This window comes from Globicephala melas, chromosome 19, assembly GCF_963455315.2.
Source record: "Globicephala melas chromosome 19, mGloMel1.2, whole genome shotgun sequence".
In the NCBI taxonomy this organism is placed as follows: Eukaryota; Metazoa; Chordata; class Mammalia; order Artiodactyla; family Delphinidae; genus Globicephala; species Globicephala melas.
Window position 1 is genome coordinate 58,658,450 of NC_083332.1, and position 26,555 is coordinate 58,685,004.

General features: G+C 44.9%; 1 protein-coding gene across 1 annotated transcript in view; it reads left to right on the forward strand.

The window, feature by feature from the left end:
• Window positions 1-26,555, forward strand: part of USP10 (ubiquitin specific peptidase 10) — a 69,423-nt gene that overhangs the window by 32,429 nt on the left and 10,439 nt on the right. The window contains exons 3-10 of the mRNA XM_030863164.3: window positions 5,557-5,617; window positions 10,361-11,422; window positions 20,229-20,320; window positions 20,819-20,928; window positions 21,341-21,396; window positions 21,629-21,732; window positions 24,050-24,149; window positions 24,972-25,149. Coding sequence (XP_030719024.3) covers window positions 5,557-5,617; window positions 10,361-11,422; window positions 20,229-20,320; window positions 20,819-20,928; window positions 21,341-21,396; window positions 21,629-21,732; window positions 24,050-24,149; window positions 24,972-25,149 — 1,763 coding nt within the window. The remainder of the gene's footprint in view (window positions 1-5,556; window positions 5,618-10,360; window positions 11,423-20,228; window positions 20,321-20,818; window positions 20,929-21,340; window positions 21,397-21,628; window positions 21,733-24,049; window positions 24,150-24,971; window positions 25,150-26,555) is intronic.

Consider the following 26,555-nt stretch of genomic DNA (forward strand, 5'->3'; position numbering starts at 1 on the left):
TTAAAATTTTTGTTAATCTGATGGGTAATAAATGGATTTTCATTATTTTAATTTGCATTTCGAGATTACAAACAATTGAGCACCATTACATTACTCATATGTCTGTTGGCAGTGTATATTTCTACTCTTCTGTTAATTACCTGGTCTCTATCCCTTGTTCATATTTTTATCAAATGGCTTGTCTTTTTTTTTTTTTTTTTTTGCCGTACGCGGGCCTCTCACCGCTGCGGCCTCTCCCGTTGCGGAGCACAGCCTCCGGACGCGCAGGCTCAGCGGCCGTGGCTCACGGGCCCAGCCGCTCCGCGGCATGTGGGATCTTCCCGGACCGGGGCACGAACCCGTGTCCCCTGCATCGGCAGGCGGACTCTCAACCACTGCGCCACCAGGGAAGCCCCGGCTTGTCTTTTTTTAAAATTGATTTATAGGATTAATAATCTTTGGGAGTACATTTTTAAGTTTTAATGTTAAATGTATTGATTTTTTTTCCTCATGGTTTGTGGATTTTTGGTTTTTTAAAAAATATCTTTAAGAAATTCTTCCTTTCCTTGAGGTAATAAAGACATTTAAAAAGTTTTAAAGTTTTTGTTTTCAGTTTAGTATATAATGAAACTGAGATTGTGGTGTTGATCGTGTGTGTGTGTGTGTGTGTGTGTGTGTGTGTGTGTGTGTGTGTGTGTGTGTGTGTGTGTGTGTGTGTGTGTGTGTGTGTGTGTGTGTGTGTGTGTGTGTGTGTGTGTGTGTGTGTGTGTGTGTGTGTGGATGTTAACCTCCCCCCACCCAATGGCAATAGCAAGTTGTCCCAACACCATTCACCCTTTGCTGGGGTGCCACAGTCAGGCCGCACATCTCCACATGGGCTCAGTGGGTTCTGGTTCCCCTGTTTTAATTGCAGCAGCTTTATAATCAGTCTTACGATAGGACAGGCACCCTTTTATACTTACAGGTATTTTGTCTCTTATTCATCCATAACTCTTCCCTAGGAATTTATGATCAGCCCTTGAGGTTCCATGGAAAATCCTATTGAAATTTCAATTGGAATTGTGTTAAAATTATGCATTAATTTGTAGGAGAGTTAACATCTCTGTGATAGTTTCCTGAACAGGATTGTGCTGTATCTCCGTCCAGGTCCTCTTTTATGTCCACTCTTCATGTGATTGATGGTTACTATTTTAGTTTAATAAAAACTTATCTGGAACATTTTTTCAGATTGATGTTTTAAATATGAAGACTGTTGAAATTGCATTGAAAAGGAGAAAAGGGAGAAGTAAGTGTATATATTAAGTAAAATCTTAGTTAACTTTTAATGAAATCTAACTAGCCTTTTAGACTCCTTAATTTTGGATATTTGCATGCATATTAGATATTCATGTATGGAGTTCTTTTGTTTGTTAAAATGGGGCAGGAGAAGTTAAGTGCTTGAAACAGGGTTAGTGTCTGGGTGGGCCACTTACATGTGACCTTGGCAAATCCTTGGCTCTTGACCCTGGCTTCTTGGATTCTAAAATTTTTTAGGATTGTGGAAGTAGGATTAAATGAGAATCTATTGAAAGCATTATGTAGGCTATGCAGATATAAGAAAGATTTATTACTTGTTTTCTTCAGTTTAGGAAAAAGAAAGATATCAGAGAAGATAAAGCTTATATCAGGTTTTATTTTAGAAAATGAACAAGTTCAGCTCAATGCCATCTCTGTCTTTTGTGTTTGTTGATGTTAGCAGTTATGATTTTAAGAAATCTAAGGATATGAGCTGGGAAATAGTGAAAGCTAGATGATATATTGTATTTCCTCAGGCAATAAAATGTATCTATGCATTTTAGAATTCTGTGGAGTAAGGATTGAAGTTTAGTCCTTAATGATTTAAAAAACAGTTAATTAGGACAAACATAATCAAATCCTATATTCCCCAAGTGCTAGTGTTAATTGAGGTTATACTCTGTGTACTATATTAATGATTCAAGTTTTAAACAATTTCTGTCTTGACTCACGCTAAAGTATGGTGGTACTTGCTGGGAACACCACAGGCTAACTGTAACTGTGCTCTTTGTGATTAAGAGTTTAAAAAAACCATAAAAGCCCAATTCTGTACTTTATAGCTTGTCTCAAGTGAGTGTGTGTGTGTGAGAGAGTTTGTGACTGCCTGTTTGCAAGTAAGTGTCAGAATAAAAACTTGGGCTTTCCTGTGGTATGAAAATGGAGAATGTACCATGTATCAAGTCTAAAGAGCTGGGTTCCTTTCTCCCTTCGCTACTTAAACAGGCTTGATGGTCTTGGGCAAGTTTCCTCCATCTCATTGTGCCTTTTTTCAAAACTGTAAATTTGGAAAGCGGAGGATGCTTATTTACCTCACAGAAATGTTGGGAAGCCGTTAATGTATTGTGTAGTATTTCGTGTATACCAAATGTTAGTAGATACGAAGGATTTTGATAGTAAAGTTACATCAAACTTTTAAAAAATATTTATTTATTTATTTGGTTGTGCTGAGTCTTGGTTGCAACACGTGGGATGTTCAGTTGTGGCATGCGGGATCTTTAGTGGTGTCATGCGAACTCTTAGTCGTGGTATGTGGGATCTAGTTCCCTGACCAGGGATCGAACCCAGGCCCCCTGCATTGGGAGCATGGAGTCCTATTCACTGTGCCACCAGGGAAGTCCCCAGACTTTTTATTTGCGGAAACTATATAGTTGTGTGTCATCAGTGTTTGGGGGGAGGTATGACAGGTGTTGACTATCAGAATCACATATGGTCCAGTAACCTGCAAAAGAGAAACACAGGCTAATTAACATGATTAGGCTGAGTTATCTTTCTCACTGTGTAATTATTATAACACAGGGGGCTGGGTTATAATAGTAGTATCATCACATGGGACGTGGACTGCTTAATGGGGGTGGTGTGTGGTTGCATTGGTGGGTGAGGAATGGTTATCTCGTTCCACTGCATAATCATTTGTTTGACCGTTTATCTCAAAGATAAAACAATTGCACCTCATACCTTCACAGTTCCTTCCATGTGGCCATGGCATAAATTAGAACCCTGTCGTGTAGTTTTTTGGCTAGTAGGGACTTTAAAGTATTTGTTCTCTGCTTGGGACCAAGGGCTGAGAAACCAAATTTGAGAAATACAGGGTGTAAAAATGTACGAATGGCCTGACTTTCCACAAGAGCATCACCTCTCAACTGAGAGCTCTGGGGCCTTTCGAAAGCTGCCTTCCAGTCGATACGCCAGGGCAATTTAAAGTGAATTTCTCCAGCTGGGAACAATGTACAGCGTACTGACTGAATAGGCGTATTTTGAGCTCCAGTCGTGATCCTATTATACTGGTGTTCGAAAATAGGGAGAGAATGCTTATTGTTCTCGAAACTTTCCAGAAACTCAACTTCGGGCAACTCTTGCACCTCAGCCAGCCGTGGAATAAACAAGCCCAGGATAGCACAGTCCAAGCTGCAGAGGTGTGTGCCTGCATGTGTGGGTGTGTAGTGATGCAGAGCTAAGACAGTTACTCTCAGTGGTTTGGTGTCTTACTGGGATTTCAGAGGGGAGATTCAGGGTTCATGAGGGTCTTTTAGAGAGAGCACAATAAACAGTGGCAGCACCAAAACGATGTTAAAATAGTCCCTTCTTACTGAAGGGCCCAAGTATTGACCTCACAGTGTGATAGCACTATTTTCATACTGAGTCGATTTGATTTTGTGTCTAATATAACTAGATTTCTGTTTTTTACACTGCTCAGTTTGCATTTGTGTGTGAGATTTTATATTTCTGCTGTGCTTTTAAAATTCTCTGTTCTTGTAAGCAACTATGAGAACATTGCACACGTCTTACACTTTTATTCTGCTGTGTATTTATTATACCACTTACCACAGACTAAGGGGCATCTTACAAGGTACAGAGGTTCATTGAATTAAAGGCGCCATGTATGAGGCTATGGAATAAAAATAAAACACATTTTTTCTGTGCCTGAACTCACTCCAGCATTCAGTAATTCCCACAGTTATGCACTTACCAGATTAGTAAATCAAAATAAATGTTTTAAATAACACTAACAGAAAATGGTAGTATTGCCCTGGAGTGTGCCAGGTTTCAGATCCTGTCTCTACCACTCCCTAGAGTTTGTGGAAGTGCAGTGTGATTTTAAAAAACAAAGTAAAATACTTTGAGCACCTTACAACTGTGTAATTTTCATCACCAGGGGGCACCCTGGTATCACTGATGGAAGCAAAAAGGCAGTTCTGTGTATGGGCGTTTGCTAAACGTCCTGCGTGACTGCCGAGTGACACTACCCTGATTTGTGGCTTCCCCAGACGCACCTTTCTGCTCCGTGTGTCCATGCCAGCGGTAAATGCTGGGGCACCGGGTGTGAGCGTTTGGATGTTATGTGGAATGGTCTTGCGCTGCAGGTGCCAGGCCAAGTGCAGCCCACCTGGGCTTTGCCGTGATGAATGCTGGGGTGCCCCCGTGTGGTGGAAACTTGTGCTGCTCTCAAGTCTAGAAAGCGGTCAGTTCCTTTCAAATCTGCCTTTGTTTTCTCAGCTTCTTATTTGTCATTAATTCTCTCAGGCGAGAACTTTTATCCTGTGATTGTTGAATTGACTTAGTAAGTTTGACTGCAGAAAGCAGCTGAGGAAGCCACTTCAGTAGTTCCCAGACAGTCGTGGGCATGAGAATCTCACGGGTGCTCTGAACATCGCAGACTGCGGCACCCCATCCAGGCACCCGAGGCCATCGTACTGTGTGTGCTGCAGTGTGCAGACTTCGAGAAGTTCTGTGTTAGGATGTATCGATAATTGTTTTGTTCTTTTGTTCTGCTTTCAGGTAGCAGTTATCTGTCCACTTGCCTTACCTCTTCCCATCCTGAACTTTCTCATCTCAAACATATCCATTTGAAACATTTGTAACTCCTCTAGGTATTATGGAATAGCTAGGAAGGAACATTTTGGTATACTCATGAGACCTTCCTGCATTTACAAAGAGCTCAGACACCTGCTGTTTTGCTTTCTCTCTTCCAAACAAGGAATGTGATCACTAGCCCTTAATTCCCTTATCTAAGCTCCTGTTAAAAAGGGAGCCACGATTCCCAGGCTTTTCCTTCTCAGGGGCTTTGTCCACTCTCTGCCCCTGGGCCTGGTTCCTGCCTCTGGCTGAGTGGACATGTAGTGATGGTGAACGTCAAGCGCAGGTGGTCACGAAGACTCTTTACTAGTGGATGGAGAAAGACAAGCACTGTTGCATTGGTGGGCAGTCTGCAACTCCTGTGAAATGAAGGGTGTGTCCTGAGCCTTTTATTGTAGTGGATTGACATGTCCATTGGAGCCCATTTTTATTTTTTGCCTCATTTTAGAATCTGTTTATTAACAATAAATGTTTGAAAGCATTCCAATGGTGTTTTAAAATGAAGATGTTTAATCTTACTGTCTCTCAGTCTGTGTTATTTTGTTAAAATGTCACGAGAAGTTGCATGGATAAAGTGTTTTAATGAAGGTTGCTTTAATGAAATAGCATGTTTTGCTATTGTTTTAACGATTGGTTGAATTAAAGTTTGTTTTCCGGTTCCCTGTGCAGCTTCCTCCGTACGGCGGAGCAGTTCTGTGTGGCGCACAGGCCGCTGGTGAGCTACCCGATGGTAAGCCTGAGCTCTCCTTCATTCCCTGACGTGCGTGCGGGGTGGGCAGGCCCCCTGGAAGCGGTGTTCTGTTGGCCCATACCTTTTGGATAAGCGTTCCCTTACCGCTTGCTGCTTTTGCTGTGAGCCGTAGCAGATTTAATCACCGCCCCACTTTCTGTGCTTCAGAGTGCCGGACGTGCAAAGGTGAGTTAAGGAAACAGTTGCTCATTTCTGTTTTCTCCTAACAGTCCTCAGTGACACAGATGCATATTCCTTCATAGCCAAAGCTCTTTGCAAAGGTTCTGAAGTGCGCTTTCTCTCTGGATGCGCTGGCTGCTGGGTCCAGAGCTGGCGATTCTCTGAGCCCGTGCTTTCTGCCTGGTTCAGTGGCAGCTCAGGTCTGTTGTCCTGCAGTCTGTGTTTATGTCACCAAGGCTCTTGGGAATTCAGGTGAGCTCTTCACCTCTTGGCCTGTTGTTATTGATTGATTGATTGCCTCTGTCCCAGACACTGAGCTGATCAGTGGAGATGGCCGTTGTTGAGATGCAGCCCTTTCGTATTATTTAAGTGCCCAGTGTTACTAACAGCAGGGGCCTTGCACACGTCAAACCCGTGAGACCATTTTTCAGTTTGCATTGTGTTAAAGGTTCTCGCTGGCCTTGGAGAAGCTAAAAGCCTAACCTTTTCTTTGAGAGCAGGGATTTGGTTCCCTGTTTCTTTAGCCTTGTCTGACCTATGAAAGGGTTTTATTATAGTTTAGATTTAAATATAAACCCTGAAAAGACTATGTAAACTTTCTGTCTATAGTAAAACGAGAAAGTGATTATATCTAAAATTATTAGCAACTTTGTAAGGAGCATAGGGAGAGGACAGTTCCAATGATTGCTTAGGACGACAGTAAACTAAGCGATGCTCCAGGGACCCACATGCCCTTGCAGGGCCGCCCAGCCTCCAGACTGGCTTTGTTATCTGTGGGTTGAGGTTCTCCCTATCTTCGTGTACTTGGCGCATAGGAGGTGTGCCACAGGTGTTTACTCAGTGCTTAACAGATGTCTCATTATTTTCCCTGTCATAATAGTCCTTCCGTCCTGGTCCAGGTAGTGGCCTCACCATCCTCCCAGTCGCTTAGGCTGGAGATGGAGGCTGCACCTCCCCCTCCTCCCCTCATCTGACCCCCCCCCAGTGCTCCAATGTCATTCGCCTCTAATCCATTTCCTTCTTCTATCTCTCTCTCTCTCTCTCTCTCTCTCTCTCTCTCTCTCTCTCTCGCCACATCCTTCCTTCTAGGCTGGCATCCTTGCTCAGTTACGCTTCTTGACTTTTTTTTAAATTATTTTTGGCTGCGTTGGGTCTTTGTTGCTGTGCGTGGGCTTTCTCTAGTTGCAGCGAGCGGGGCTACCCTTCATTGCTGTGGGCGGGCTTCTCGTTACGGTGGCTTCTCTTGTTGTGGGCTCTAGGTGCACGGGCTCCAGTAGTTGTGGCGTGTGGGCTCAGTAGTTGTGGCTCACGAGCTCTAGAGCGCAGGCTCAGTAGTTGTGGCACACGGGCTTAGTTGCTCCATGGCATGTAGGATCTTCCCGGAGCAGGGCTTGAACCCGTGTCCCCTGCATTGGCAGGTGGATTCTTAACCACTGCGCCACCAGGGAAGCCCCTTCTTGTTTCTTTTTCTCCATTCTCTCCTCTTTCTTCTCAAGTCCATCTTTTAACCCTCCAAAATCACGGCTGCTCACACTGTTAGTGACAGGCCAGCTTAAAGGCCCCTTTTCTCCAAGGCCTTTTCTGCTCTGTTTCCGTTACTTTTGTTTCTCCTGCAGTGCTAGCTCACTCTGCCTCCCTCTTTAGGCTGAGTTCAGCTGTGGGTGGCAGAGACCACAGTTCATCCGTTTCTGCGTTTAGCAGCTGCACAGTGTAGTATCTGCCGTGCTGTAGACTCTCAGGATGTTTTTTTTGTTTGTTTTGCGGTACGTGGGCCTCTCACTGTTGTGGCCTCTCCCTTTGCGGAGCACAGGCTCCGGACGCGCAGGCTCAGCGGCCATGGCTCACGGGCCCAGCTGCTCCGCGGCACGTGGGATCTTCCCGGACCGGGGCACGAACCCACGTCCCCTGCATCGGCAGGTGGACTCTCAACCAGTGCGCCACCAGGGAAGCCCTCAGGATGGTTTTGGATGAACACTTTAGAGGGATTTGTTCTATTGCCCACCATAGCCAGCGACTCACGCTCTTGGCGGGGGCCCCTGCACAGCGTGCCTTTTATACTCCTGCCTTTTTAAGTCAGTTCCCAAAGAGGGAAATAGCCCCTACCACTCACCACCCACCCCATCCAGTTATCCTGTCGACTCCACTGACCTCTCTCTAGCTCCTGATCGAGGTAGATCTCTTTTCCCTGTGTCAGGAAGCATTCTTTTTGTAAAGCTGTGAGGCCTCATCTTACCCACCCTCTGCATGGTCATCTCCCGTCTTAAATGTTTGTCTCCCTAGTAGATGTAACTCCTTGAGGCAGAGACCTTGCCTTACCTCTGTACCCCACCCCCCTCCCCGATAATAAGCGCTTTGCACATAGCTAGGTGCTCCGTGATTGTTGAATTGACTCACTGAGAGTTGATCGGAGAAATCAGCCGAGGAAGCCACTTAAGCAGTAGCTCTCAGACCGTCCTGGGCATGAGAATCTCCTGGGGGCCTCTGAACATCGCAGACTCCGCGACCCCATCCGGGCACCCCAGGCCACGGTACCGTGTGTGCTACGGTGCGCAGACTTTGAGAAGTGATGTGTTAGGATGTAATTGTTTTATTTGAGCTGGTTTTCCTTCCCTCAACAACTCCACTGGCTGCGTGACCCGAGTGCTCAGGAGCTTCCAGGCCTTCCACCACTCTTCTGGCCTGACAGCTTGGGCCTTGTCCTGACCTCTCTGCCCTGGAGGGCAGTGCACGTGTGTGTCCACGACCAGTGTTCCTGAATAGGAAAAGGAACTGTTCTGGGTAGGAATCGGACTTCCAGGGATGTGGTCAGATACTTTGTTGGGTAAATGTTCTGATGACAACTGTAGCATATTGAAATGGTTCCGTTAATGTCACATCACATTCTAGAATGTTGTATGATACGATAAGATTAAGAATTGAGATGTGGAAGGCACTGTGTCTATCGGAAATAATCAAAATGTGGCACGCACTGCATGGTACAGCACATACTAATTTTTAGCGTGATTCACAAAGTACATCACAGTCTTCAGAGGGCAGCCTCCTCATGCCGAGTGTCCTTCACTTCTTCACGTACACCCATCTCAGTCCACTTAGCAGCATTGTACCCTTGAAACCTCACAGGATAGGGGATACCTGGAAGGAGACTGGACAGTTCACTTTTGGGTATAATAATAGAGAAATTAATTTCTCTGTGGTGATTGTTTTCAAAATAAGGAAACAGCAGATCAGCTCTCAGGGGCCAAAGGATTCAAATTGTCCTATCGGCGGCTTTATAGTAAAGCCTGCTGTTAGGCATAACCATCATTAGTATTCTTTTTTCAGGAACTTTTTGTTTGTCAGGCTGTGTATTCCCCCTACCCCCAGGGCATGTGATATCAAAACAGATGGAGAATTAGGAAACTATTTAGGGTCCTGGCCCCTCTGTGGGGCTGTTTTTTCTTCTCTAAAAAGACTTCCAAAGTAAAATATATTCAGTTTTGTTAACAGAATATGATTATTTTGGTATGGTGATTTTTTTTTCCTTGAAATACATACCTTGGAAAAAAAGTGTGTCTCTTGTTCTAGACTTGGAGAAATCTTCAGTTATGCACGAAAAATGAGTTAAAAAGCACGTGTCCTTTCCTTAACTTCTAAATGTATAACTACTTCATCAGATGTAAGATGACATTGGTGCTTGGTGTCTATTGAAAGACTCAGTTGATTCTAAAACTCAACCTAATTTCTGAGATGTGGCCTATGGAAAAATGTCCATGTTAGAATGGATAGAATAGATGGTTTTCCGTGTTAGAATGGATAGAATAGAATAGAATGGATAGAATAGATGGGGAGAAAGTAATTGAAGGATTGCAAGGAGATTTTTAAAGGTTTGCAGTCCTAACTTTATCTTTTTGGGATTTTTGGAAGTACCTTCATTACCCATGGAGTTAATCTAGTATGAATTAATTTAGTAGAATTCACATGCACTCATGTAAGGCCATTTTTGGACTTCAGTTAAGGTTGTCAGTAGAGAAGATCCGGGAGATGGATAATTTGAAAGAGTGCTTTTGTGTGAATCATATTTTTGGAATTACTAAATTACATGAATTAGAGAAGCCATATATATATATATATATTGCATTGATTTTTAAGTCCCCATGTTAGTCATCTTGGTTTTTTAAAATTAAGTTTTCCAAGATACATATGCCCTAGTCTCACGCTTATAGAGTTAGCTAATAAAGTCAGATATCATTATTGAGGGATGTGTTTAGATAGGCAGAATATTATTTGCTTTCTATTATAATTTTGTTTTAATTTCTACCTTCTGAAAGTCTCCCTTAGCTACCCTGAGAGTGGAAAATAAATACAGGCTTCTGTATTTCATATCCCCAGGTTAAATATAATTTTGTAGTTATTTATTTCAGCAAATTATTTATTCAGCACAGAAATTAAATGTCATAGCTTCGTTAATTACTATAAGACTTTAGGTTTCATTTTCAAAAAGGCATAATTACTGAGACTTTTATAGTTTGTATAGCTGTGTTCTTAACTAATGGGATGTTTACTGATCATTTTCTTTCTAAACAGGGCAGGACTGTCAGAGAATTGAATTTGGTGTTAATGAAGTAATTGAACCCAATGACACTTTGCTGAGAACTCCCAACTACAGTATTTCAAGCACATTGAATCCTCAGGCCCCTGAATTTATCCTTAGTTGCACAGCTTCCAAAAAGATCCCCAATGACATCGATAAAGAAGTGAACTACAGCTCAGCTGACTGCCAGTACCCAGGCTCTGCCCTCGCCCTGGATGGCAGCTCTAACGTGGAGGCGGAAGTTTTAGAGAACGATGGCGTCTCGGGTGGTCTTGGACAAAGGGAGCGTAAAAAGAAGAAAAAACGCCCCCCTGGATATTACAGTTACTTGAAAGACGGCGGCGAGGGTGGTCCTTCCACAGAAGCCCTGGTCAATGGCCACGCCGGCCCAGCAGTCCCCAGCAGTGTAGGCACGGAGGATGTGGACTCGATGGGTGATGTGCCCCCCGTGGGGACACCCAGGACTTGGGGCAGCCCCCAGGACACCACGGACTTCGTCAGCGACGCCGTGCCTGCTGGTTCTTTCCCCGGAGCCCTTGACAGCGGGGCCAGGACTGCAGGGCAGCCTGAGGGCTGCCCCGGGGCCAACTTGGAGCCCTCTCGCCTCCCTGCAGAGGCCAGCAGGGACACCCTGTTGAGGACAGCTGTGGCTCAGCCTGCCGTTGGGACCGATACTACTGAGAACCTTGGAGTCACTAACGGACAAATACTTGAATCCTTGGGTGAGGGCACGGCTGCCAACGGGGTGGAGTTGCACACTGTGGAGAGCTCGGACTCGGAGCCTGCCAGGGCCGAGAGCGGCGCCCCTCCTGCGGACGCCGCGGCCTCTGCAGCGGCCACCGCCCCTGCCGGTCACAGTCAGCCCGCCAAGTCGTGGGCCAGTCTTTTTCATGGTTCTAAGCCCCCTTCCTCCTGCGCCGCCCCCTCGCCTGTGGTTTCCATGGAAGCTAAGTATTCCCCTCCTGCCACATCTTCCCTGGTCTCTGAAAAGCAGGCCGAAGTCAAGGAAGGGCTGGTTCCAGTTTCAGAAGATCCTGTAGCCATAAAGATTGCAGGTATAGTTCAAAAGATACAAGTGTGAAGCCAAGATGGGAGCAGACAGGCTGGGCTAAAAACTTTGCTGGTATGTTGTTGCCCACAGCGGTAGTAGATTGATTACCCGTGTGTTAAGAGGAATTTCTGAATAATGCCTGTACCTTAAATTTTACTAAAAGTATAATGGTATATGAGCAAAATGAGGTGAGGAGGGGGTGTCGTGCCTTTATGTTCAGTGGAAAAGCCATGTCCATTACCACTTTTTTTACCAGTCCTTTCCTATTGACAAGTTACATTTCCCTTTCTTGCCTTTTGATCGAGTGACTGTGCTCCACTGTGTGACTGTGTAATAGGCAGCCCCATCTGTGTTCCAGCTGTTGTGTACCTTTGGTGTCATAATCCCTGATTTGGACTCACTTTGCATTGTTTCTTTATTTCTCAGGACATAAGAAAGTATTTGGGTTTTTTTCTTTTTAATGCCTATTTTGGATGGAGTAAATGGATTTTACTCAGTTTTAGCACACCAAGGCCAACTCTTGACAAGATGAGAAAAATGGTAACAGTTTGCCGTAAAGTTAATGTTTTATTCGACGTGCTGAGGCTCAGAAGTAGGACCAGTTCACAGTAAAACTATAAAGCTGCATGACTTGTGATTTTTAAAGTTAAAGTAGAAAGTCAGAGACAGAGGAGCCGTGTCTGTTTATATACGTCGAAGAAGCAGGGGCTGCTCTTCAGGTTTCATTGTACCGAGGAGTTTACTAGTAACCACCTTTTCAGGTTTTTGCCCCTGAGCCGAGTTAAAGTTAGCTGTCTCACTTAGGCTTTACGTGATGTTTGCTGATATCACATTTTGGTATGCCTGACAGCATTCATTACCAGGATGAGGGGGAAAGCAGTAGCAAGATGCAAAATGCATACCCTTTTATGAATGGCCAGAATTCCATCAGATACAGAACACATCCTTTTGATGGCAGTAAGATGACAGCAAGCAATACTTAAACATCTTTTTTTTTTTTTTTGCGGTACGCGGGCCTCTCACTGCTGTGGCCTCTCCTGCTGCGGAGCAACAGGCTCCAGACGCGCAGGCCCAGCGGCCATGGTTCACGGGCCCAGCCGCTCCACGGCATGTGGGATCTTCCCGGACCGGGGCACGAACCCGTGTCCCCTGCATCAGCAGGCGGACTCTCAACCACTGCGCCATCAGGGAAGCCCTAAAAATCTTTTTTAATGAGCATTTTATTCCTTATACAGAATACATTATTTTGAATAATCTAGGTATCTGGAGTTCTCTTAAAATGAGAAGTTAATTGATAGATGAATCACCATTTTGGGCTTTAAAGTGATAACTTTTAGGTTATTTGGGTGAATTTTTTATTATAAATATTAAAATGCTATTAATGTTTTATTATTATTAAAATGTGTGCATTGCAAGGGAAAGCTGTCAAGGTCAGGAAAGGGGAGTAAAAGCCTTTGAATAGATCATTGTTAAAAGTTTATTTTTAGTCTGTAATGAGAGATACGTGGTGTGACGCTTTTAAAAACGTGCGTTCTGAGTTTAGTCAGAAGGCATTGTAATTCTGTTCCTAAAAATTGCTTCACAAAGGAAAAACCTCCCATTCCTGTGAAATTTTCTCATTCTTTATTTAAAATAAGAAAGAAAAGATTCACTTTAAACGTTTTAAAGCATTCTAGTCATATGACTTTAAATGTGGTTTGATGCGTAGTTTGCCGTGTATGTTAAAATCTAGTTGACCTGCTAAAATCTAACGTTAACCTGCTTTCTAAAACACTGTGAAGGGAATTCCCTGGTGGTCCAGTGGTTAGGCGCTTTCACTGCTGGGGCCTGGGTTCCCTGGTCGGGGAACTAAGACCCTGCAAGCCCCACGGCACGGCCAACAACAACAAAAAAAGAAAAGTAAATTAAAATGATGTAAAAGTAGAGGCTCTTAGTTATTTGTATTAATGGAGAGTGTTGCTACAATTTAATCATGTTTGAGTTGATGCAGTGTGTTCCTCCATTGCTGTGGGGGGGACCCCCGTTTATTTTCTTAATTCTATTTTTGATTAGGTCAGTTGTAAAGATGTTTTAATTATCTGAGCAGAAGTGTGGTTCCTTTTAAAATACTTCATTCTTTTGAGCCTGGTTATCGAACCTTAGAAATATACAGTGTAGTTGCTGACAGTTTTCAGTATTTCATGTTGTGAAATAATGCAGTGATAGTCGTCACTCTTGGAATCATACCGAGCTTAGGTAAAGAGGATTGCTTGGAATTTTTTCTTCTGTCACATTCTCCTCCTGAGAGGTTTTACTTTATAAAAACGGTAAGGTAGGTTCAGTTTATTGTACAGATCACTACCACAGACTCCCCCTAAATGGGCATGCTTTTAAGCGTAGGCCCACTTACTTTAAGCGGTATTTAACTGTGTGAAATTCTAGCTCCATTAAAAGATCTGTTGATGTTGGTTATCATAGAATTTGACTTGCATTAGCGTCTAAGTGGTTCTACTGAGAGAATAATTTTTGTGTTTATCATTATATTTATTGACTTTTGGGAAAGAAAGAGGAGGGAACAGCCGTTAGATAAGATCACTCTTTTCTGAGTTCTTAGAGTAATATCAGTCTCCACAGCCAGTTTCTGACCCCAGGGCCGTTTATTCTGGATGTCTGCATTTCTGGATCATCTGCCCTGTCCTTAAGTCTGTGCTTAACAAATGCCAAATAGTTTCTGTATAACCGCAAGTGAAACACAAATCAACTGTAAACAAAGAATTAGAATCACATAAAGCCTTTTGAAATGAAGCAGCCAGCTTTCAGTTACCCACGGTCTGTTTACCCATTGCTGTAATGGCTTCTGCTTTTACCTTTTTGGTGGCAAGGCCGTCTTCCTGGTGTCATTTGTCAACATTTTTTTTTTCATTTGCTGTTTTTCTTAAGTGTAAACTCTTACTTAAGAAGGAGATGGAAGGGAAGAGCACTTACACTGAAGCACCAAATGCCTTCCCTAACCTCGCGGGGAGTATGAACCTGCACAAGAGGCCCGCGGGGTCCGTGTTTCAGTGAGTGGTTTGTGTCTGCGAGGGGATATGTGCCATTTTTCAGTAGGAATAACTGAGCTAGGAGGTGAGCAGAAGAAACTTGAAAATCTTAATTCTTATAGCTTGTATCGACAGCAGTTGCAAAACTTGAGGCACACCCCTGTTGGAGAGTAAGTATGACAAATACCAGAAAAGTAGGAGTGATCTCTGCCTGTGCTCCCTCCATTAGCTCAGGGTCAGAGTTTGAAATGAAACATATCCTTGTGATGAACATTACACTCTTCCTGGTTTTTTACTGAGGATCACTTGTCCTATCCCAAACCTAAATTGTATCAAATGCTTTCGAATCACAAATAGAGCTGTTTTGTATTTTATGTTTTGCATCAGTGTATTTTGGTTTAAAGGAGTGTAAATAATGGTGGGCGAGGAGAGAGACTAGGCCAAATGCCCAAACAGAAGGAGTTAAAATTCCAGTGTAAGAGAACTAGGTAAACTGAGGTCGTAGAAAGCTTTAAAAAAAATTCTATTCTGTGGGGGACTTGAGGTATCTAGTAATGTCATTTATTATGAATTTTGGTAAAACACACTTAGTAGATGATTTTGCACAGTTTTATACCTAAAAATTGTTGCTGGAGAGAGCGACAAAATCACTACAAGTTGGATCTGCTCAGAAAAATGAGTTCCTGGGTCTGTATTTATTGTAAACAAACATATACCCCGATTGATCTTTGTTTTAGTGGTTTATAAATCACATTTATATTCAACACTTTCCCTGTTCTTGGGAAATAATTCTCCAACATTTTGCATTTTCTCTTCAAATTCTCCGAAGCAGCACAGGCAGTGACCATGCAGCAGGCCCTGAGCTGAGGAGGTCCAGCACCTGTTTGCAGAAGTCACACTTGTGGGGTGAGAGTTCAGTCCATGTCTAACTTGACAGGTGTATGTCCTTGCTAATATTTCTGTCATGTCTCTTTTAAAGAACTAAATGGACACTCCTCCACTTACAGAACATAAGTTGATCTATAGCCAATGGGTAGTGGTACATTTTGGTCACTTTGCTGTCCTCCACCTGATTAGGTAACCAAGATAGCGTGTGTTCTTCCAAAGTGACGTAATGAGGAAAAGAAGAACACTTGGAGAATGTTCTGGACAGTTAGGAAGATGACAGAAAAGCAGGTCGGCAGCATCAGAATGTCAATTACGAGCCGGTTATTGAGCCTTAAGAATCAGTGAAAGTTCTGCAGCTTGCGTTTTCATGGGTTTTAAATGGTAATATGACCTAAATGCTGATTTTAGGAAAACAAAATTTGATGCATAAAAATATAAGAATAACCCTAGTTTATATGGACTTAAAAGTTTACAGTGCCAGTATTGCCATTGCGTTTATGGATCATTTCATTTGAGTGATTTGTGGTTATGTATGCGGGCTACTGTATACGTCAGTGTTTGAGCTGTTACGAAGATGAAGATAATGCTTTCAGTTTCATATCTTTTATGTGATACGCAGTCATTCTGGCATTTTGTGCCATGCCTATAACGTCATTCTGGGGCAACCCTGCCAACTACTGTGGAAAAGATGGTTTGAGGAGGCCACCTTCGTAAAGTTACTGTCTAAACAGATCTGAGTAGTAAATTATACCAAGAACAATGGATTGAAAAGAAGGCCTCTGGGGGGAAGGTTTGTTACTACAGTCAACTTCTGATAATTTGCCCTAAAAGAAAGTAAAATAGAAAACCAACAGTGATGACTTGGGACCATAGGTCAGATTTAACGGTTCAACCTCAGGAAATACCCCACTCTGTCTTCTTTGGCTGCCCTTCAGTGCTCATTGGACTTTAGCAAAATCTAAATGGAAACGGTGATGATGTTATTATAAAAGGAACTTAATTAAATAGAGCCAACTGTTATACCAAAAAATTAAAAGCAGTATTCCTACTCGCTTGTCTGCATTCGTGAATATTGACTTCTGAAATACAGCAGTAAGACTCATTTATTTTAGGAGCATTCAGTAACAGGAATGGAGATTGTTTACAGGAATTAGGCTTGTCTTTGCACCGGTGCTGCTTGACTGGGTGGGAGAAGAGGAGCTTCGGCGCTCCGGAGCACGGCGGACTCCGTCAGACGTTAGCGTCTGGCTCAGTTTGTGGTCCTTGAAATTCTTCAGGGGGAGGAACGCTCAGTGTACAGTGTGTTATAAAACTGAACATTTAAATTGTGTGGATGTTTGGTTTTTAAGAGAAAATCTTAGGCAATAAGATATTTACTCTTAATTTTTTACAACCTTTCATTCCTTTTGAAATGTGACTTTATTAATATACTGTATACTCACAAAATATTCAAAACTTAATTTTAAGGAATTGAAGCAAACATTTCTTTTTGGAGAACTGAAAAGTGTTGGTTCTCTCAAACTCTTTTTTTAAATATAAACTTATTTATTTATGTATTTATTTTTGGCTGCGTTGGGTCTTCGTTGCTGCGCGCGGGCTTTCTCTAGTTGCGGCGAGCAGGGGCTACTCTTCGTTGCGGTGTGCAGGCTTCTCATTGCGGTGGATTTTCTTGTTGCGGAGCACGGGCGCTAGGCGTGTGGGCTTCAGTAGTTGTGGCTTGTGGGCTGTAGGGTGCAGGCTCAGTAGTTGTGGCGCACGGGCCTAGTTGCTCCGCGGCATGTGGGATCTTCCTGGACCAGGGCTCGAACCCACGTCCGCTGCGCTGGCAGGCGCATTCTTAACCACTGCGCCACCAGGGAAGCCCCTTGCTTCCCCTTCGAGAGTGGAGTTGGCCTGTCATAAATGATTGTTTTTAGTTTAACAGGATATGCATCCAAAGCACTTTTAGCTACGTATAAAGTTATTTTTGAGTCTGTGAAAACAGATGCATGGAAGGGAAGTTTCAGATAGATCTTGCATGCCTGCCCCTGATCATTTTCTTTCTGTTTTCCTTCAGTGTCTGTATTGAACAGGAATTGATATTGTCAAGCCAATTCCCCTCCCATCTTCACCCCTGCCCCCAACCCCGGGAGACTTTGCTTCCAGTATCATCAAGAAAATTGAGGTTGCTATTTCATTTCTTTCCCCACCGTAAACTGTGGTGAGTCTGCCCTTCCCTAGCTTCTTCCGTCCTGCGATCCTGGGAGGCCCTTAGTGACCCCCTTCTTTTGTCTTACTCCTCAGCCAGGCTCCTGGCCAGGGGAGCCTGCACGAGTGGTCTCCACTCTTGCTTTCCTCCTTGAGGCCCTCGAACGTGCTTCTGCTTCCACCACTGATTCCAGCCGCCCTGTCCTCCTAGATCACCGTTACGGATTCTCCTTAGCCTGTCGCTTGGACGTGGGTGGTGCTCAGGGTTCCGCTTCTGACCCACTGCTGTCAGAGTGTACAGTTCAGGCCCCGAGCTGCAGGGTCGCGTGTGTGTGTGTGTGTGTGTGTGTGTGTGTGTGTGTGTGTGTGTAGATATGTTACGGTCTGGTCTGTGAGTGTCAGTGTACTGTTTACTGGTGTCTTCCGCGTACCTTTTTATCTGAGCCTCTGAAACTCTTAAAACTGAACTCCTTACTTCATCCCTGCCCAAAGCAGGAAAGAACCTGCTTGTCCTGTTGCATTTCTCCTCTGGGTGGAAGGCACCATCACCCCAAGCTGGAGACGTTCTCCTGGTACCATTTGCTGTCACAGGCCCCTGGCCACCTCAGGTTTCTCCAGTTCTTGGATAGGGCAGGGCATCCCCACCACTGCCCCACCCAGCTTAGCCTGCACTGTGTGGTCCCTTCTTCACTGGTCTGCAGGCCCTGCTACAGCAGGGCCACTGCTCAGTCATCTCTGCACCTGCAGGTCCTGGTGCCCAGGCAAAGCTTAGCCAGTTGCAGCATGTCATTTATCAGAGGTCCTTGTGTTAGGAAGGCAGCTGGTTTTGAGTTGTATGGTTATGTGAAAGCTTAATATTGTTTTCAGATAGAAAAGTACTATGGCAAAGATTCACAGGTGTCTTGGTGGGGCGTCATTGCGGACTGATGCTTGTTTGAAAATGCACAGATGTTTTGCAGAGTAACTGTGCGAAGTAATTGCCATTCTGTGACACACGTCGGAAATTATGGGCTGTTGTGATAAAATGGCTCAAAGACGGATGTAAAAATCCCCGGTGAGAAGAAGATCTTCAGCTTGTGGGGAAAAGTTAGTATCAGAAACCTTAGAGTAAAGGACCTTAAAGCAGAGTCCATTGTCTCCTGAGAGCAAAGAGCCCGGCTTCTGGGACCCAGGCTCGTAGGTCAGCGCAGTCATGCGCCCTGCACCAGTTCCCTAACCCCTCTGGACCTAAGTTTTGTCACCTGTGAAATGAGGATGATAACGGTGTCTCTTTGACAGGGTTGTTAGGTCAATTATGAATAATACAGACGGAGCTCCTAGCGGTGTCTGTGCGGGGTGTCAGTCACGTGGGCGTGTGGTTCAGTTCTGTATCTCATCTGTTCCTCCGTGAAGGCCCAGCGCTGTGCCCCGTAGTGAGAGAGACAAGAGGACCTTGGCAAGCTTAGTCTAACTGAGCAGATTCCATGGGTTCTCTTGGGTCGCTTATGTTTCCCTTTTTAATAAGTGGGGAAATTATTCTCTGTGCTTCCTCAGTCAGAGGCGAGAGGGCATTTACCCTCACAGGAGAGAGGGAGGGAGTGTGTGTGTTGACATTAGAATCTTGCAAATTAATTTCTTCATTTAATTCTTAAGTCTGGCATCTGCCAGTGCAACTGTGTTTTTAGGGAACAAAGGCTCCTTTTGTGTGAGTGATGCTTTGGGTGGCGGGTGCTGATGTCAGATGCGTGCTCCCCAGACACAGCCTAAAAGTGACGGGGGGCTGTGTCGTGTGGCCGCAAGTCGTGGATGTGGGTACCGACTGTGCTGCCTGGCTCCTGAGGTCACAGGCAGGCGCGTTAACCCTGAGCCCCTGTTTCCTTTTGCTGAAAGCGGGATGGTTGGTGGTACTCTGGGATCCCTGAGGATTAAACGCAGCGAGTTAACGTTGTAAGTTGTAACGCACTTGCCAAGAGTAGAAGGTAGCCAAACATTGCGGCTGTCACTGTTAGAGGATTCGTAAGGGACGTGGGGAGACCTTGTTACAACATTTCTAAAAAGAAAAAGGGCCAGTTACTTACCAATATTTAAAGCATTCTTTTGTAAAGATGGCATTTACAGCTATTTTAAGACTATGGGGAAGAGTGATGTCAAAAGGTGAATCTGAGGATAACGAAGCTTATTTCTAAATGGAGTAAGGGATTTTAGTATTCCGAGTGGGACTTCTGATGAAAATACAGTTCAGTTAGTAGGAGATCATTGTCCCCAAAAGAGGGATCATCATTTGCTGAACAGTCACCGAACACCCACTGTGATGTGCTGGGCATCCAGACGTGAACGAGACGGGTCCTGCACGGAAACACCTTTCTGGATGGTGTCTGATTGAGGAGGCCTGCCCGGCTGTCAGTGTTAAAAGAGCCTGTATCTTTTAAGTCTGTTCCCGAATACTGTTACGTCGTTTTTTAAGCCCTTTCTGTTTCTTATTAAAACAGTCTTTGTGCTCCCTAGTGATATTATCACAGGAAGATAAATAAATGTCATCAGTGTTTGGGGGGAAATAGTTTTGAAAATTTTAATCATTAAATAATTAAGTGATGTTGAACGGAACGAAGCTGTAACAGCCTGCCTTCGCTTTGGATGTGACGTGTGCTCTGTTGAACAGGGTCCCCCTCCCAGGGCAGAGCGTGAGAGTTGTTCACGAGATGCCATTAACGTCTTCACTGTGCTTCCCTCTTTCAGAGTTACTGGAGAACGTAACCCTGATTCATAAACCAGTGTCATTGCAACCCCGCGGGCTGATCAATAAAGGAAACTGGTGCTACATTAATGCTGTATCCTTCTCAGAGGCTGTCCCCCAGGCTGGCTTTCTGCAGCTTCCTCTTCCTTGGGCACATTCGACTTAGTTCCGCTTCTGTGGGGTGTCTACCCCACATTTTGAATCCAAAACCTCGATTTCTTACTGCTTATTAACTGGGCTATTCGTGACCAAAAAGAGAGAGATGATTTGTTGACCTGTGACGGACAGAATCAGGCAAGTTTCTCATTAAAATGATCCTGAGTAACAGGGCAGAGTGACCGCTTAAACTGGAAATCCTGTGTTAATCGATTTGATTATCTTGGTTGAATCCCGTTCTTATTTATAAACGACTTGGATGTCACAGGGCAGTTATCCCCGGGATTATTTGGTTTATCCCCTTTGTGTTTACATATCTAAGTCGTTCCGTGTCCTTGGCTTGCGTAGTTTTATATGCTCTTGTGTTTTACATGCTTTTCCCCAGTTTGGAGCATCGGTTTTATTTCCTTTACGCTTCCTTACTGCTATCATGTAGACACTGCAGGCACTGGTTGCTTGCCCTCCGATGTATCACCTGATGAAGTTCATTCCTCTGTATTCAAAAGTGCAAAGGCCTTGTACGTCCACACCCATGATAGATAGCTTGTAAGTAAGCTGCTGAAAATGTGTTGAGGGGTGGGCTTTCCCCCTCTGATAATTAGATTCAAATGGCAAAGTTCTTGATCTCCTGCAAATGAATCCTGTAATTCTATTTTTTTTTAAATGTGCTGTTCATGATTTTCTATGGAAGTTAACCAGAAATGGAATTGGAACATGGTTTAGCTGTGTTCTTTAGATTCAGTTGAATAAATTTTAGTGTTTACCAAATTATATCACTTGAAATATACCAAAAACTTATGTAGAAAAGATTTACGAGCTCACTAGCTATTACAGCATTGGTTATCTAAAGTTTGCTGTCTTCATACTAGGTAACATTCTACTTAGCCATCAAGGCTTTTTAGTAATAGTATGTCTTCTAAAAAACAAGTACTAAACATTTTTTCCCCCCCGTGTCTAGTGTTCGGCTAATGAATGAGTTTACTAATATGCCAGTACCTCCAAAGCCCAGACAAGGTGAGTAAAAGCGAGGGTTCCGATGCCATTACATTTTGGGAGGTGTGGAGTCAGGTGACTGAGTTTGAGGAATTCAGGCTTGCTGGAAAGAAAACGTCTCTTTACGTGCAGGTTGCTACACCTGTACTGTTCTCAGCATTGGGCGGGTGTTGGGGGGAGTTGTGATGAGTATGCCTTTTGTCATGTTAAGACTTCTTCAGTTGTAAAGATCTGTGTCCTGTTTCCGTTGCAGCTCCTGGGGATAAAGCCGTGAGGGACGTCCGCCCGGGAGCTGCCTTTGAGCCCACGTACATTTATAGACTGCTGACAGTTATCAAGTCGAGCCTGTCCGAAAAGGTTGGGGCTGCCGCTGCGTAGCCAGCGTGACGCTTGTTTCTTACCTGTTGCGTATTCAGTGCCTGCCCTCTGCTTGCACTGCGGCGATTAAGTGGGTGTTCAGTGGATCTAGGCTTGCTCTGGAGTCAGTTGCTAGGATGAATTAGAGTATGGGATGATAATGATGGTAATCAGAGACAACTCGTGTCATTTACTGTGACCAACCACTGCTGTAAGTTCGTTCCATCCGTTAACTTACTTAACCCTGTGAAGAAAGTGTGATTAATGTCTGCTTGTTCCATTTGAGAAAAGGGAAGTCACTGTCCAAGGTCACAGCTAAGAAGTGGCAGAGCCTGGCAGCGGAGTTAGCTCCTTCACTTCCACACGGACTGCCCTGCAGCAGGGACGGGGGCATTCAGGAGTGCTGCATCTTCTCCACGCTTCCTCGGGGCCGTCATTTTTAATCATACACTTTGCTGCTGAAGGCATGGGGCCAAGGGCCACGGAGGTCTTGAAAAGGGCCCTGACGGCGTTCAGGGTAAATCAGGGGCAGCCTTTGCACAGTTAACCGGAGCGTTTCTTTCCTCCCTGGCAGAGTTCGTAATGAGTCAGTACAAGCAATTGAAATGATGCTAGAAAAGGGGAATTCTTTAGGAAATATTCAAGAAAATTGTGTTAAAACTGACTAAAGTAGTATTGTTTGCAGCCCCTTTGTTTCGAAGAAGAGGGAATACTCAGGGCACTGCAGCAGCATACCACCAGGGGATCTTCATGTGCCCATGGCGTAGCCTTTGCTGTTAAGCTCAGGATTTGGGGGTGTTGCTAGTGTTAGGAAGGCGGGCATGGAGTAAACGGTGCCCTCTGCTCCAAAGAGCACCTCGTCCAGGAGGGGAGTTAGTACTTGAAGTACTAAGACAGATGAGTGTACAGATGCTGTACAAGCCAGGGGCGGGGCCCCGGCTCAGGGGGAGCAGAGGTAAAGCTCAGGATGCTTCTCGTGGCTGAGCAGCGCTGAGATCCCGCAGCTTTCGAAGTTACATTACTTGTGGCTTGTTGGGGTCTGCAGGACCACCCTCAGGGTTGAGGATTCGCTAGAAGGTCTCACGGGACTCAGGAGCTGTTACCCTCAGTTCGGATTCAGTACAGCCCAAGGACACAAAGCAAAATCAGCACAGAGTGAAGACTCGGGCAGCGTCTGCAGGAAACCTCGAGACTCCTCTCCGGTGTAGTCACACAGGACGCACTCAGTTCCTCCCACAGCAGACTGTGGCCGCTGTGTGGCTTGTGGTCCACCAGGGAAGCTCCTCAGCAGCTCAGTGTCCTAGGGTTTTGCTGGGGGCTGGTCACATAGGCACCCTGCCCTCTGCCTCGCACAGACTCCTGGGGGGAGAGCCAGTGCTCAGCACAAACCACACTGTTGGCACAATTGGGCACGCTCCCTTTTCAGTTCCTGGAATGGCGGGAGCCCTCCTGAAATCCAAGTCCCCGGATGCCGGCCAAGGACCAACCCAGCAAGCAGGCCTTTCCCAGCACTGTTAACTCTTTTCTGCATCTTGGGCTGTGCCAGCCTCTGCCCTTTCCCACAGACACACTCACACCACACAGCCCCGTCCACAGCTACGGTTCCATTGGAGCAAACAGATCTACTCAGAGACCGCAAGCAGAAGAATTTGCAGATCCTTGGAACACTCACGCCGTTATGCTCCACAGAACGAAATATGAACCAATCATGATACATTATATAATCAGATGAAACCAACGTAAGATTATACAACTAGTGTGGGACCATATTGTGTGATTCATCTGCGAATGGTTGTGCTGATGTGTATGTGTAAAGCAGGCAGCTAAGTCTTTAAATCAATAGAGTTTTTCACGTATAATTTGGGTCCTTTCTCCTATGGTTGCCCGTCATCGAAAATAAAAGGAGACATACAGGGCTGCTAATTTTACAACTTGCAGTGTGAATGGTAACCCCCGGGGTTGTGCATTCTATTTCATTTAAACAAAAAAGCAACTTATAAAATAACTTTTTTATTATAAAGGTAACGTATACTTATTGTAGAAAATTTCGAAAATACAGAAAAGCAAAATTAAAAAGAAATCCCTGTTTTATTGCTTAGAGATATTTAATCCTCCCCCGCTCGCACGCCCAATCTTCCCCACTTCACACATCTTAACTGTCCAAAAAAAAATTCATGTGATTTTTGAGAAACACTTTATGTTAAATCTTACTGAAAATTTAAGAGAAGGCATAGTTTGTATATGCAGGTAACACATTCCGTGCAGGTGTTGAAGAGTAATTGGTTAAGATTAACGTGACCCTGTTTGACCTTCTCAGGGTCGACAAGAAGATGCTGAGGAGTACTTAGGCTTCATTCTAAATGGACTTCACGAGGAAATGCTGAACCTGAAGAAACTTCTCTCACCAAATAATGAAAGTAGGTTATGGTGTGCTTGCTACAGAATTGGGTAGAACATTTTCTTAAGAATTATTCTTAAACAAATGCTGTATATATGCTCATATAGTAAGCTGCCTTTCCCCGCAACAGTCATTCGCCCTTCAAAAATCACTTATTTACTCATTATGATAACTAGTTACTTTTACATTGCTTATTGTGTACCATTGAGAATGTTGTGTTTGTATATTTCAAATACATAAATGTATTTCCAGAACCTCTGCTTTTTCCCCTTCAATTTGTAATTAGGAAAATGATTACACGTTTTCCCCTTCAATTTGTAATTAGGAAAATGATTACACGTAGAGAAAAACTGAAAGAATAGGTCGGTTACCTGCATAACCACTGGGTTCCACAGTTGCTACCGTGTCGTCCTTATTGATCTCTCTTTCTCCTTCCCCAGCCCCCCCATGACATTTTCCCCCAAGGGATTCAAAATCAAGTTGCACATGGCAGTTTAGTTCACCCCAAATGGTAAAGCATGGGTCTCCTGAGATAGGGGTGGCTCTCCCACATGACCCGAGTTCCTTCGCAAATGATGGAGTCCGACTGCAGTTACACAGTAGAGTCGGCTTCCCCGTCCCACCTGAGTTCTTCTCCAGGTGTCCCACGGCATCTTCTGTCGCCGGTCACACCAGCAGGGAGATGCTGTAGCATCGCACACATTGCTTTTGTCCTCAGTGTAGAATACACCCTGATCTCACTTTAAAGCTCCAGTGGACAAATCTGTGGAGGTGGTTTATGTAGAACTTTTATTTTTTGCTCTTTGTGTAAATAGTAGCCTAAGCAGAGTCTGCTTTTCAGAACTTACTGTTTCCAATGGACCCAGAAGCCACTCAGTGAACGAAGACGAGCAAGAAGAGCCAGGCGAAGGAAGTGAGGACGAATGGGAGCAAGTGGGCCCCCGAAACAAGACTTCGGTCACTCGCCAGGCGGATTTTGTTCAGACCCCCATCACTGGCATTTTTGGTGGCCACATCAGGTTTTAAGCTTTTCTGGAATAATTTAGCATTTGCCTTTTTCAGGGTTTTGCCATTTTGCTGGAGGGGGGAGGTGTAAGATTTGTCCTAAGAAATTTGGGACTGTGGGTGGTTTGCCTTTGCTCCCTGTGCCCGCTCTGTTCTTGGACTTGCTGACGCTTGTCCTGCCGGCCCCACGGCTCTCACACAACCCACGGCGGCTTCCTGCAGAGGGCGCTGCCCCCCCCCCCCCCCCCCCCCCCCCCCGCCTGTCTGCCAGGGGCTCCCCACCCCTCAGTGACACTGACATTCCCTCCGTCCAGCTGCTCACAGCCGGGTAGGAAGAGAAAGACAAGTGAATGGAAATACACGTTTTGTTAAGAGAAGAAATTCATGTGTCTGATTGGAGGAATTGTAGGCACGGGAGCCAGGTGAGCTCGGAAGCTTAGAGAGTGCAGAGGGAGCTGCTTGTACACAGAGGAGGACGTGTGGCCTTCTGGAGTACCTGGGCACCTCCCCTGCCCCAGTTCCCTCAAACTGGCTGCCCTTTGCTCATTCATGGAGTCCTAGAAAGTTTTTTTTTTTTTTTTAACCCACATTTGTTTATTTAATTTTGGCTGTGTTGGGTCTTCATTTCTGTGCGAGGGCTTTCTCTAGTTGTGGCAAGCGGGGGCCTCTCACTGTCGCGGCCTCTCTTGTTGCGGAGCACAGGCTCCAGATGCGCAGGCTCAGTAGTTGTGGCTCACGGGCCTAGTTGCTCCGCGGCAATGTGGGATCTTCCCAGACCAGGGTTCGAACCCGTGTCCCCTGCATTAGCAGGCAGATTCTCAACCACTGCGCCACCAGGGAAGCCCTAGAAGGTTTTTACTTATTTACGTTAGAGCCGTTCAGTACCACCATTATGTGGAGTTCAGTAGAACTTGCACTGACTCCGAGGACCTCCTTACTCATCCAGAGTCTGAAAGGACCGCATTATAGCATGATTTCCTTCTGAAGACCTTGCAGCTTCACCTACAGGAGTGTGTTTTTGGTTTTTTTAGTGAGCCTCTTAGCCTTTCGTCATCCCAGAACAAGAAGTAACACCCTTTTCAAGGCATCGAAAGTCAGTTCAGTCTCTCTGCTCTAAAACAGTTTAGGTTGAGCACCTTGCAACAGGCTAATGAGATCCTCAGACATGTGCCCGACCCCCTCCCAAGCTGGTCACACGACACTGAACCCGTCATTTCTGTGCCCTCGCTGTGAGCTAGACTTTGCAGGCCCCTTTCTGTTGTGGAGCTCATGTCAGCCTCCCGACGCCCAGCCCCACCACTGTGGCTGCAGCTCGTTCTCGCCAGATGCAGATCCTCGGGAAGGGCCCTTCTGGGAGAGGAAAGCGGGGCTCCAGTTTGGTGACCAGCAGTGAGAGGAGGCTGTCTGCGCCCTTAACTCT